This window comes from Myotis daubentonii, chromosome 9 (assembly GCF_963259705.1).
Source record: "Myotis daubentonii chromosome 9, mMyoDau2.1, whole genome shotgun sequence".
Classification (NCBI taxonomy): Eukaryota; Metazoa; Chordata; class Mammalia; order Chiroptera; family Vespertilionidae; genus Myotis; species Myotis daubentonii.
The window spans coordinates 65,846,233-65,858,853 of NC_081848.1; the positions used below are offsets into that span (position 1 = coordinate 65,846,233).

Genomic DNA, 12,621 nt, shown 5'->3' on the forward strand with positions numbered 1-12,621 from the left:
TAGACATGAGCAATCCCTCTTTGTCCCTATTCAACTTCAAAAACATAAATTGGTGGTTTCTTGGTTTCTCTGTTATCACTAGAATTAAGTCAATGGAACTACATTTTTGGAAACAAATTTGATCTATATGAATCACAGGCCTGAAAATGCAATGTTTTATACTCATGGCTGGACCTCAAGATTGATCCTGTATTAAAATTATGTAATTTAGGCAAAAAAAAAAAAAAAAATGTTATCATGTACCTTAAAACTTGCCCTAGCCGGGTTGGCTTAGTGGATAAAGCATCAGCCTGTGGACTGAAGGGTCCCAGGTTCGATTCCGGTCAAGGGCACATGCCCAGGTTATAGGCTCGATCCCCAGTAGAGGGCATGAAGGGGGCAGCCAATCAATGATTCTCTCCATCATTGATGTTTCTGTCTCTCTCTTCCTCTCTCTTCCTCTCTGAAATCAATAAAAATATATTAAAAAAACAAAACAAAAAAAAACTTTAAAAGCACCTCTTCAATCACATATAATTTACCTTGTGCTGACTTTCTCCATGGATTAATCCGCCCAAGTAAGTCTTGGAGAGATTCTCCTTGTAACGTCTTGGTCGTATCACCCCTCCCCAGGGAAAGACTGACTTTTTTTGCGACTCTGGAAAGATCTGAGGGTTTTATTCTTTACTGAGGAAGCTGTGTTTCCTTATGTACATTTAGCCTACCTCAGAGAAGAACTCATCCATGAAGGCTGTGTTGTCAACGGCAATCTCGACCTCATCGGCATCATCATCCTGTGTCAGCTGCTTCTGGGAGAGACACAAAGGAGCAGGTGAGACAAAAAGCACAAGAGCTTGCTAACAGTGCTGGGTGCTCACTAAGGGCCAGGAGCTATAGCCGCCTTAAGCACTTTACACATATAATCTCCTTGAAAACACAGACAGCTCTGGGATGTGTCAAACTCCGAGGTCACCCTGTCTGAATTTAAATCCTAGTTCCACCATTTACTGATTTCTCTTTTTTTTCTTTTTTTTGCAGGGTGTGAGAGGGAGAGACAGGCAAGTTACCATCCTTGCTGTGTCTCAGTTTCCTGATCTGTGAAATGTTAATAATAACACTACTCACTGCATTGTTTAAGAAAACAATGAGATGATAAATATAAAACACTTCTGCACAGTGTCTGGCATACTGTAAGTGCTCAATATCGCTAGGTTTGGTGGTGATGGCGGTTGGTGGTGTGACATTACCAGTCAGAGAACCAAAAACAGAAAGGTTAAGTAACTTGACCAAAGTCACATAGCTAAAATGTGAAAACAGGCAGATTCTAGCCCATCTTGGATTTGGATCCCATGTTCCAACCCTTTCTGCAGTGTTCAAATGTGTGATCCACCCTACCAGGCACCCCTAACAGTTTCCAGCCACAATTCCTCCAAACACTAGTCTCACAGTAGGAGTGAAGATTTTCCTGTTTCCTGAAACCACTATTGCAAAGGAAACAGCACTTTGTGTTGTCCCCTGTCAGTGTTCATGTTTATAAGGAAAAGGAAGCTCTACCCCCAGCCACCCCCAAGGACCCCAGCTCTCTTAACCTCATTCAACTTCCTCTGCAAAATCACTGAATGGCTATCTAAAGGAAGGGCTTCCCTTCCCACAGGCACCAAGGGCCTGAGCTTCTGCTAGGTTCCTCTCAAATTTTCTTCCCAGACCACTGCTGCACTGCACACTGCCTATTTCTAAGCACAGACGAGAACAGGGCGTTGGGGGTGAAGGTGGGAGGGGTACACCTCCTACCCAGCTCCTTCACAACCTTCAGTGGCCTATGGCCTTCTAAGCCAGGACATGTCACTTGCAAACACTCAGAACTCCACAGGCAATGAGAGCCATCAGGGGGCTCTTTTCTTCAACAGCTATCATCTCCCTGATCTACCACAGAAGATGGAGTTACTGGGACTACTCATCAAAATTTGGGGCTCTCTAGCCATTCAGGGAGTCACTTTTGACTAGCGCCCCCATCATTTCATTCTGTGGCTCAACTGGAACCATCGGCCACCCAAGTTTAACAGCCGTATTCAAAGGAGTTAAATTTGAGGAGCTGCTACAGCCCCCACAATTATCTTCCTAAAACTAAGAACTGATCATGTCCTTCTGCTACTTAAAGTCATTCAATGACAGCTCACCTCCTAGGACTAATAGTCCCAATGCCTAACAGAGCATGGGGCCCTTTAAGATCAGGCCCCACCCACATTTCTCCCTATGTGATGCACTCTCTAGACCAGGCACTCTTGCATTTCCTGGACACATCACTCTTTCATATTGCTGAACTGTCACACAAGGACTTCCTCCTGAAATGCATTTGTCCAGCTGGCAAACTTTTACTTAGCCTTTAAAATTCAATCTCCAACAATCTTAACCTGTCAACCTTACCTGACACTTCCCCACATGTACAACTTAAAACCTCCCCAAGGTCCCAAAGCAGCCAACACACCCTACCATTAATTACCCCTTTATTTGTCTGTCCTTCCCCCACTGACTATAAACTCTGCAGGGTCAGGGTTGCCCTATGTATCTATTACAGTAGATCCCTTCAGTGTGTGTGCCTGCCCAAAACACCTTCCTTCGTGGAGCTAGCCCTCGCCTTTCCACATGATTCTGGGAAGGTTCTCAGTCATGACCCAGACTCCCTGAGGAATTTGAATTATGAGGGGAACAGAGCACAGTTTAGATTTCCTCTAGATTCCCAGAGCTACCCTCGTTCTGTCCTTCCCAAGACACCCCCTGGCTTACAGCAGGTTCTCAAGACCTTCCCCAGTGTTCTTTCAATGAGCAGAACAGTATTCTTCTAAAAATTTTTAATTCGTTTGGCCAGAATCAGCTTTTGTCACTTGCAATTAGAATTACTTGTACTTTGTCATTAATTAATTTATTCTACATGTATTCTGGACACGTATCCTGTAATAGATATGTAACAGCAATGTCATCAATTTTAGCTGAATATAATTTCCACATAGACTAGCAGCCTAAATTCACCCAGCAGTTTGTAAAGTTTGTAAATGCTCCCTTTATCAACTATCATCAATACTTGGGCCTCCCAGCAGCCTCCAGAGAGCTCATCTCCCATGAAGGATTTCGTGATCCTCACTAGAAAACAGTTTTCCTCTAGGAAGCATTTGTTGAGAGTTTCCTGTCCTCAAAGGTCTTAGAGACCCACGCTGAGGGGACAAACCCCATGTATATGTGTGTGTACATACATACACCCCCACGCATGAGTGTATCAACTCAGCTTTCTTCAAGACACTGGTGCTAAAAAAGTGTGGCTCAGTGGTTGAGCGTGAAGCTACGGATCAGGAGGTCATGGTTCACTTCCTGGTCAGGGCATGTGCCTGGGTGGCTGGCTCAATTCCCAGTGGGGGGCGTGCAGGAGGCAGCCAATCAATGATTCTCTCTCATCATTGATGTTTCTATCTCTCCTTCTCCCTTCCTCTCTGAAATCAATTTTAAAAAATGTATATTTTTTAAAAAGTGGAATAAGGTTACCATCCCAGGATGGGACTGAGGGAAGTTTCTGGAAGCTGGGAACAACTGTGTCCTGGAGCAGGAGAGGCAGGTGCCTAATTGTCCAGCATGACGTAAATTTTCGAGACCCATGGAATTTGTACAGGGATCCCCCACTTCCAAACAGCCACCTCTTGGCTGTTGGCAGGCTCGAGCAGGGCAGCCTGGTCCACCTCCAGTGAGAGAATATGTGAACTGGGAAAGGGGAAGTCTTTGGCAACTCACAGCCTAGGTCCAAAACTTGTTACTCACTGCTGGCTGTGAGACCTCCATCAAGTCCATTACTACTCTGAGGTTTTTACCTGTAAACAGTAATAACACCACATACTTGATCATTCTCAGGAGAGTTAGAGAAGATCACATCTGAAAAGTTTCTGGCACAACACTGTGGACACACTGGCACCTAATAAGTGCCCGTTTTCCCCTCACCTAGCCGTGAAGACCTGCTGCCCAAAGACTGCGTCCTCGTCCTCCTCCTCAGGAGGTTCTCACACTAAAGGCTCATCAGTAAGATTGACTGCACAGCATCATGACGACCAGGGTTCCATAACATACTCCACTGCATACTGGTCACTTCAACAACTGGTTTAACATCTCTGAGCCTCAATTCTCTTATCTACAAAATAGGAGCGATAGTGTCTACCAGGGCTTTCGTGAGGATTAAATGAGATAACATTTTAAAGTTTCTTATGCAATGAACAGCACACAGTAACAACTCACTAAAACACCTGTATATAAGATCTCGCCAACTTCTCTATAGCTTTAACCTGGATCTAAGTACCTTTAAACAGGAAGGTGGGCAGGGGAGGAAAGGAGACTTGTAGAGCTCAATGCAACCATACAGATTCTATCATTAAATTCTCTCACTTAGAGATGGGCAAATTAAGGCCCAAGACCAAATAATGAGTTACTAATACAGCAAGGAAGAGAACACAGGTTTCCTGAATACCACCTTCTCAGGCAGTTCCTCCCACTGTGGTGTTTGGCTGCTTCCAAAAACATAGAATAACAACATGAACAACAAGAGCAACAAATGGCAGATCAGAAAATTCAAGGAAGACGGTCAATCTCAGAGGTGACCTGAATAATGTGGTTATTCAGAGTCACGTGGCACTGGGAACTACCACCAAGCTTATGCAGAAGGGACTTAGCAGAGCCCAGGGCTGAGGCTCCTTCCCTTGTGACCCAGCCATGCCCTAACAGACCAAGAGGCCTCAGGGACCCCAGGGGCAAGGGAAGCACATGGTGCCCTTTATCTTCAGCCCACATGACTGAGCACAGCCAAGAAGAGAACTTCAACATCTTTATCAAAGAATCAAGGCGTGTGGTAATAAGAACGCTCCAGTAGCTGCAACATTAGCCACAGTATAAAAAAACCAACGTATGTGAGAACCATGCGCCCAACTGCCCACTTCCTCTCCCTACACCCCGACCCCAGCCTCCTGCTGCTTCTCCCACCAGGAGGTGGGAGATATTGCCAGTGACTTAGGCAGCACTAAGCTAGAACCCGGGATTTATCACCTTCCCCACCTCTCAAATGTGTTCCAATATTCGGTGAGGACAGCCAGGGCTATGACCTCCTCTCTGGATAGAAAGTGGAAAGAGTTCAGGGGCCCAGATCTCAATATGAAGTAATTTGACCTGTGATTCCTCTCACTCAGCACTCACTGCCTTTCTCTCTACTGCCTTCTCTATCATACTTAGTCTATCGGACTCTTCATCAGTTCCTTTAATAAAAAATACTTGCCACATAGAGTCACTGGTAGGTGCTAAATAGCCACAACACTAGCTGCTTTACATAAACTATGTCAACAAAAGCCACCTATATTTTGAAGTTGAGAACCTGCAGGTCAGAAAAGTTCTACGTTGCTCAAGGTCTCCAGCTATTGGTTTTCAGAGTCGGGGCTCAATCTTAGGTTGTCTGTCCCAAGCCCTTGCTTATTCCACTGCACCCTGCTCTAAGCAGCCTATCACCGAATCAGCCAGGGGCCCAGGAGAGCAGCAGCCCAGCCCTGCAGAAAGCACCCATGGGAGAGAGAAGCTATGGACCTGCAGCACTTGTCTCCATTAAGCCTTGATTTTCTCACCAGGAAAGGAACTTAGCTTCCCAATTTGGCTTTTTGGAACCTCAGGACACCTCAGAAACCACCCAGGGAAGTAAGAGAGGGGGAGTCAAGCAGGTGGGTCCTCTCCCCCTGGTCAATCTGCATAGCTTCACTGTTACCTGCTTTACACACTGGGGTTCCCTGTTGTTAAGAGAGGGAAGAAAGGCAGAAAAAAGAAAGAAGAAGGCAAGCTTAGCTAGCCAGCTGGAAAACCACTGAAGTTAATGAATGGGTGGCTTCTAAAGAAAAGAGAAAGAACAGGGAGGGCCCTCACTCCTCTCCAAGTTAAAACACGGCTGCAGGCCAGCTGGTGTGGCTCAGTGGTTGAGTGTTGAACTATGAACCAGGAGGTCATGGTTCGACTCCCAGTCAGGGTACAGGCTCAGGTTGCAGACTTGATCCCCAATGTAGGGCATACAGGAGGCAGCCAAACAATGATTCTCTCTCATCATTGATGTTTCTATCTCTCTTGCCTTTCCCTTCCTCTCTCTGAAATCAATAAAAGTATAATAAAGAAAACAAAAACATAGCTGCAAAGAGGTTAAACTCATTAGCAATTCCATGAGGATCATTACAAATCAGAAGAGCAAGACAGGGACAAAGAAAGAAGGGACAAGGGAAGAAAAAGGAAGCCACCCAAATGAAGAGGACATCAGTCAGAGGCTCCCTGATTCTCTGCCTGACACAGGTGCCAGAACCCAGGAAGGCCAAAGGGTTCCAGCACAAGACAGAAGGCCCAGGAGCTCTTGGGAAGTTTTGGGGTGGCGGAAATAATAACAGAGGGGAAGGGACCAGCAATCTACACTGGAAAGGAACAACAGTGGTCCTTAACTTCCCATAGCAGGGTATTAAAGGATATGGCTAGCGGGGGCGGGAGCCCTCCTGGCACAAACGGGTGATCACAAATTCTTGCTCCTCTTCCTCTCCATATTTAAACAGCTCTTTGCTCAGAAGATACATACTCTTCTTTATAAACCCAGATTTTTCTCCCAATAAATTTGATGCAAAGAGATAACGGCATGATTTTTCTTGTCCCTGCTCCCCACTTTCCCCACCTGCCTCCCTCCAGAATGAGGGGCTGTGGAATCCCAAAGATGAACGTCACCACTTCCAAAAATTCCAAACATATACACACACCACACAACACATTGCCCAACATCTGGTTTTTCCAGTCCCTCTTCTTTAATTAAAAGAAGCCAGAAATTCTGAGTAAGCCTGTCAACTCTCAATAGGCACTCAGTGCTCTGTTCCCCGTTTAAAGAATCAGATGGCAGTTTTCCAATGCCCAGTTCTCCCTCCTACACTGTTTTTTTCTCATCCACTGAAACCCTCCCAGAGGGACCACTTCCTCTTTCCACTGAAATGCATCTTCCCCAACACACTTGTCAGATGAATCAAGAGGAGACATACAGATAATGAACCCTAGGTGAAGGCTCATACTTTTACTTTCCAGATGTTCTAGTTGAACATTTGGAAGCAAGAACCGGCCCGCTTTGAAAGATGAAGACAATGGGGAATAAACTCAATACCAAATCAGCCCAAGGCCAGCAAGTTGGTGGACAACGGGACAAAAACCTAAGTCTCAGATGACCCCACCCCATGCATTCTGCCATAACAATCACACTACAACACAACATGTGTGTGTTTGGTTTCAGACTCTCTTGTGGTTTCAAATATATTATTTGATTCTCATGTCATCCCTAGGAGAGACAGATATTACTTTCTCCATTTACAGATGAGGTAATTACTTAATTAGGTTAAATGACTATGCAAAGTGATTCAGCTAATAATGGTGGCATGAGGGCTCAAAAGCAGGTCTGTGGGAGCCCAGCACCCTGTTCTTACCTTCTGTACTCCACCTGAAGATACCCTTCCCACTCTGTTTTGATAACACACCTCAGGGGATGCTGCAATGTCAATATAACTAAATTGGATTAATCTATATTATGAGTGAAAAAGATACCGGTGCATATAACCCTTGAATGTGCATGTATGTAGGAGACACAGAGATACATCTGAGTTGAAAATCCAGCTCTGCCCCTTAGTAGCTTTTTGATCTTAAACAAGTTACTTAACCTCCCTGTGCCTCAATTTCCTCATAACATGAATACTCTATTCACAGAATTGTTGTGAGGATTAACTTCGTTGATACATATGAAATATCTGAAGCAATGCTGGGTACATATTAAATGCCCACGATCAGGCCATCCAAAGTGAAAAATTGGGCCTTTTTTTTCTAAAGAGAGTTTATGCTAAAGATGCAACTCTAACGCCAATTCTCAGAAGCTGAAAGCAGGTCCCTTAGAATGAACTGAAATTTAGTTTATTTATTTGAATAGTCATTTCTACTATATGCATTTAAAGAAATAGCCCAGCCAGCGTGGCTCAGTGGTTGAGCATCGACCTATGAACCAGGAAGTCATGTTTTGGTTCCTGGTCAGGACACATGCCAGGGTTTTAGGCTCGATCCCAGGGTTTCAGGCTCGATCCCCAGTGTGGGGCATGCAGGAGGCAGCCGATCAATGATTCTCTCTCATCATTGATGTTTCTTTCTATCTATCTCTCCCTTTCCCTTCCTCTTTTTAAAATCAGTAAAAATATATTTGTTAAAAAACACACAACACATATCCTCAGGTGAGCATTAAAAAGAATGTCAAAAAATTTTAATAAAAATCTGATGATGGAAGATGATTTGACTTTGGATGGTGGGCATACAGTACAATATACAGATCTTGTAACATAGAAATTCACACCTGAAACCTAGATGACCCTATTAACCAATGTCACCCCAATAAATTTAGTTGTTTAAAATAAATAAATATTAAAAAGAAAATAAAAAGCATCCAGGTTTCATCTCCATATGCCATGTCCATTCCTATCTGCTTTTGCTTCTCAAAATCTAGCTCTAGAGAAGGAGCAATGAAAGAAGATGGAAGTTCACCTAAACAAAGAAAGGAGAAAAGAACAAAAACACCCTCTAGGTAGATGTTATCTACACTCTGTGGTTAGAGAGGTTAATTCAGTGGGAATCACAGCCAAAATGGAACAAAGATGGGACAGGCTGCTGCATACAATCCATTGTTCACAGTGTATTAACCTAGGTGGGGTCTCATAACCAACCACCACACCCACAACCTTCTCCTTCTCACTACAAGGTCCCACACAGAGTAATAGAGTCATTCATTCATTCATTCATTCATTCATTCATTTTTCCAATAGTATTCATTAAATATCTACCATCTGCAAAGCAATAGTACAGATACTGGAGACACACAGACCCGACTCAGCCCCGCCTGCTCCAGACCTCACTGTCTCCGATGGGAGGTACAGGCACACAGGTCATTCATTACGAGTCCACTTACATAGGAATTGTATACCCAGGAGAGGAGGGGATGATCAGTCTCACCTGCATTCAAGGCAGAGCTGAGGAAGACAGAAGCCTATTAGAGATGTATGCAGAGGTGACTCCCTGGAGAAATTTTGAAGATGGAATGGATTCCCCCAAGGATAACCTCAGGAAGGCCGCTGTGGTGAGAAGACTACGTACACCTTTTTCCTGCTTTCTCTATGCTCCCAGGAGCCATTCAAGTAGATTCGAAGAATACCTTCTGCTTCCTGAAGAATTCTGATCCCCTTTCAAACCTTCCTCCCCTTCTCCAGCCTTCTTCACTCTTTTCTGACTCCCTCCCCCCAGCAACCCCACAACGTCCAGTTCTCAAGGATATAGGAAGGAGGAAGGAAGTAATAAGGTCTTCTCTATTCCATTCTCAGCCTTCTCCTCAACCCTTCCTTTCATTCAGCCTGCCCCACAAGCCCCCTCATCCTCATGATCCTTCCAGAACACATCATTAATAGTTGTAAAGAAAAGGACTTAAACGTAAGACGGGAAGCCATAAAAATCTTACAAGACTCCATAGGCAGCAAAATATCAGACATATGTCGTAGCAACATCTTTACTGATACAGCTCCTACGACAATGGAAACTAAGGAGAAAATAAACAAATGGGACTACATCAAAATAAAAAGCTTCTGCACAGCAAAAGAAACGATCAACAAAACAAGAGACCCCACTCCATTGGAGAACATATTTGCCAATGTTAGATCTGATTAGGGTTTAATCTCCAAAATTTATAGGGAATTCATCCAACTTAACAAAAGAAAGATAAACAATCCAATCAAAAAATGGGCAAAGGACTTAAATAGACACTTTTCAAAAGTGGACATACAGAAGGCCAAGAGACATATGAAAACATGCTCAAAGTCACCAATGATCTGAGAGATGCAAACCGAACAACAATGAGGTACCATCTCACAACTGTCAGAATAGCTGTCAAATCAACAAATGACAAGTACTGGTGAGGATGTAGTGAAAAGGGAACCTTCGTGCACTGCTGGTTGGAATGCAGACTGGTGCAGCCACTAAGGACTAATTTTTTTAGTCCTCAAAAAAATTAAAAATGGAACTCCCATTTGACCCAGTAATTCCACTTCTAGGAATATAGCCCAAGAAATCAGAAACACCAATCAGAAAGGATATATGCATCCCTATGTTCATAGCAGCACAATTTACCATAGCTAAGATTTGGAAACAGCCTAAGTGCCCATCAGCAGATGAGAGGATTAAAAAACTGTGGTACACCTACACAATGGAATACTACACTGCTGTAAAAAAGAAAGAACTCTTAACCATTGCAACAGCATGGGTGGACCTGGAGAGCATTATGCTAAGCAAAATAAGCCAGTTGGAGTAAGATAAATATCACATGATCTCATTTGTGGAATATAATGAACAACATAAACTGATGAACAAAAATAGATCCAGAGACAAAGAAGCATCGAACAGACCATCAAACCTCAGAGGAAAGGCAGGGGAGGGGAGGGGGGGGTAAGAGATCAACCAAAGGACTTGTATGCATGCATATAAGCATAGCCAATGGACACAGACAGTAGGGAAGTGAGGGCATGTGCTGGGGGTGGGGGGGTGGGAGCGGCTGGGGAGAGGTCAATGGGGGAAAAGGAGACATATGTAATACTTTAATTATTAAGAATTTAGTTTTTTTTAAATGTTATAAAGATAACATTTGTGAGCACTCCACATGTGCTAAGGGTTCTTCTAAGACACATGCTTTATATTTACCAAGGCACTTCATCTCACAGCAATCTTCTGGGGACCTCCCCATCTGACAGGTTAGAAAACTAACATAAAAATGACCAGTAACCTGCTGAGATCATGCAGATGGCACGTGCCTGAGCCAGGACAGCCTGGGCAGTTGGTGGCAGGGTCCTGGTCTCAACCATCACGGAGTGGTGCCTTCTAACAGCAACCCACCCCAGCTGCAACACGCATCACCGGCCAGCGGAAACGCACTTCCAAAGCACTAAATGCAGATGCCACCCCACAAGGTGGTGAAACACAAGACTGAGAAGCTGGCACAGGCCAGGGGAAGCTAAGAAAACATGACAACTACATGCAGTGTGGTGTCCTAGACTGAACCCTAGAACAGAAAAAGGAACGTTTGTGAAAAAACTAGTGAAATCCAAATAAACTCTGGATGTTAATGAATAGCAAGGTATCAATATCAGTTTCTTACTTTCGACCAACGTACCATCATAATTTAAGGCATTAACAATGGAGAAAAACAGGTGACGGGTGGACAGGAACTCTCTGTACTATCTTTGTAACTTTTCTGTACAGCTGAAATTAGTCTAGAATTAAAAAAGGTCAATTTTAAAAATAAAAGTAAATCTGATGCCCTACCAAGCTGCCCTAACCCAGACAACTAAACATACCAGACTGTATACAGTCCACTAATCTCTTTAGGTGGGGGGTTGAATTTCACTCAGGCTCTAGACAGAGACTGGGGAATGTCGCCTTGGAAAGGGTCCAATGCCAGAAAACAGGCTGACCTAACAGTGGAGACAGTGGTGAGAGGAGGAAATGGCAGAGGGGCCTAATAGGAAGTTCAGGCCTCTCCAGGTAAGTTCATTGGCAGAACATCCCCATTCGTCCACTGATGATATGGGTGACAGCTGTGCTGGCTGTGGACTGGGAAGTGAACATACAGGGGGAATGAGGCATTCAGGGTCTGTGCTATCTGAGAGCAGGACATCGCAGGGTAGGCAGGTTCTGAAATTAAACAGTGTGTAGCTGCTTTTATATATCAATAAAAATAGTTTGTGGAGGTCCCAGGAAGGCAGAGTAAATGCTGTCTGCTCAGGGTCTGAAAGTTTTTCTGCAGTGATGATATCAGAACTGAACCCTAATGGATGTTTAAGATTTGGCCAGGGGGAAATGGGGCAGCCAGTGTTTCACTGTGGTATCCACTTCTTCTCCTTTCTTTTCTCTCTGAACAAGAGCAACCTTCCATGATGTAATGGGCTGGGGGTTGGGATACAGCTAGGAGCCCTGAAACTCATCCATCCCCGTCCCTGAGGGTGGAACCAGTGACTCTGGCTCAATCAACAAATGTATGGGTTCCCAGAGTTAATACTGAACTTCAGGCAAGTAAGGATTCACCAACCCACAGGGAATGGAGTGGAAGAGTAACTCATAATAATGAATAAGGCATGTGTAAGGGCCAAGCTGCTGTTGATTAGTCAACAAATGTTTAATAGGTAACTAACTACCATACAGAGTGCTAGGCACTGAGCCCCAGATATCCCATCTGCCACTGCCTGTGCATACAGTGGTTGGGGAGATGAACAAATACAGTATAGGGCAACATATAAAGCAAGAAAGATATACTTGTTCTTGATCTCACTACTTTTGAGCTGGAGATCTCAATCTACTCTAAGCCTCAAGCCCCTTACCTATAAAATGAGAATGATGTAACAGCACCTTGCCTTGCAGAGTTGAGAGGATGAGAGACAAGGTATATAAGGCACCTAACACAAGTCCTATCCTATAGTAAGTAGCTGCTCAATAAATGATTGTTGTTACTGCAGCTGATATGATGATGACAAGAAGTAACAGAGCCATTGATCT

At 44.1% G+C, this 12,621-nt stretch overlaps 1 protein-coding gene across 11 annotated transcripts in view; it reads right to left on the reverse strand.

Moving 5' to 3' along the window:
- The window catches only part of STX3 (syntaxin 3), a 45,915-nt gene that overhangs the window by 27,908 nt on the left and 5,386 nt on the right, over positions 1-12,621 (reverse strand). For 9 of the 11 annotated variants that reach the window (XM_059709243.1, XM_059709247.1, XM_059709246.1 and 6 more), the window contains exon 2: positions 705-788. In XM_059709243.1, the coding sequence (XP_059565226.1) occupies positions 705-788 (84 nt within the window). The remainder of the gene's footprint in view (positions 1-704; positions 789-12,621) is intronic. The other 2 variants (XM_059709239.1, XM_059709238.1) reach the window with 2 other exon arrangements.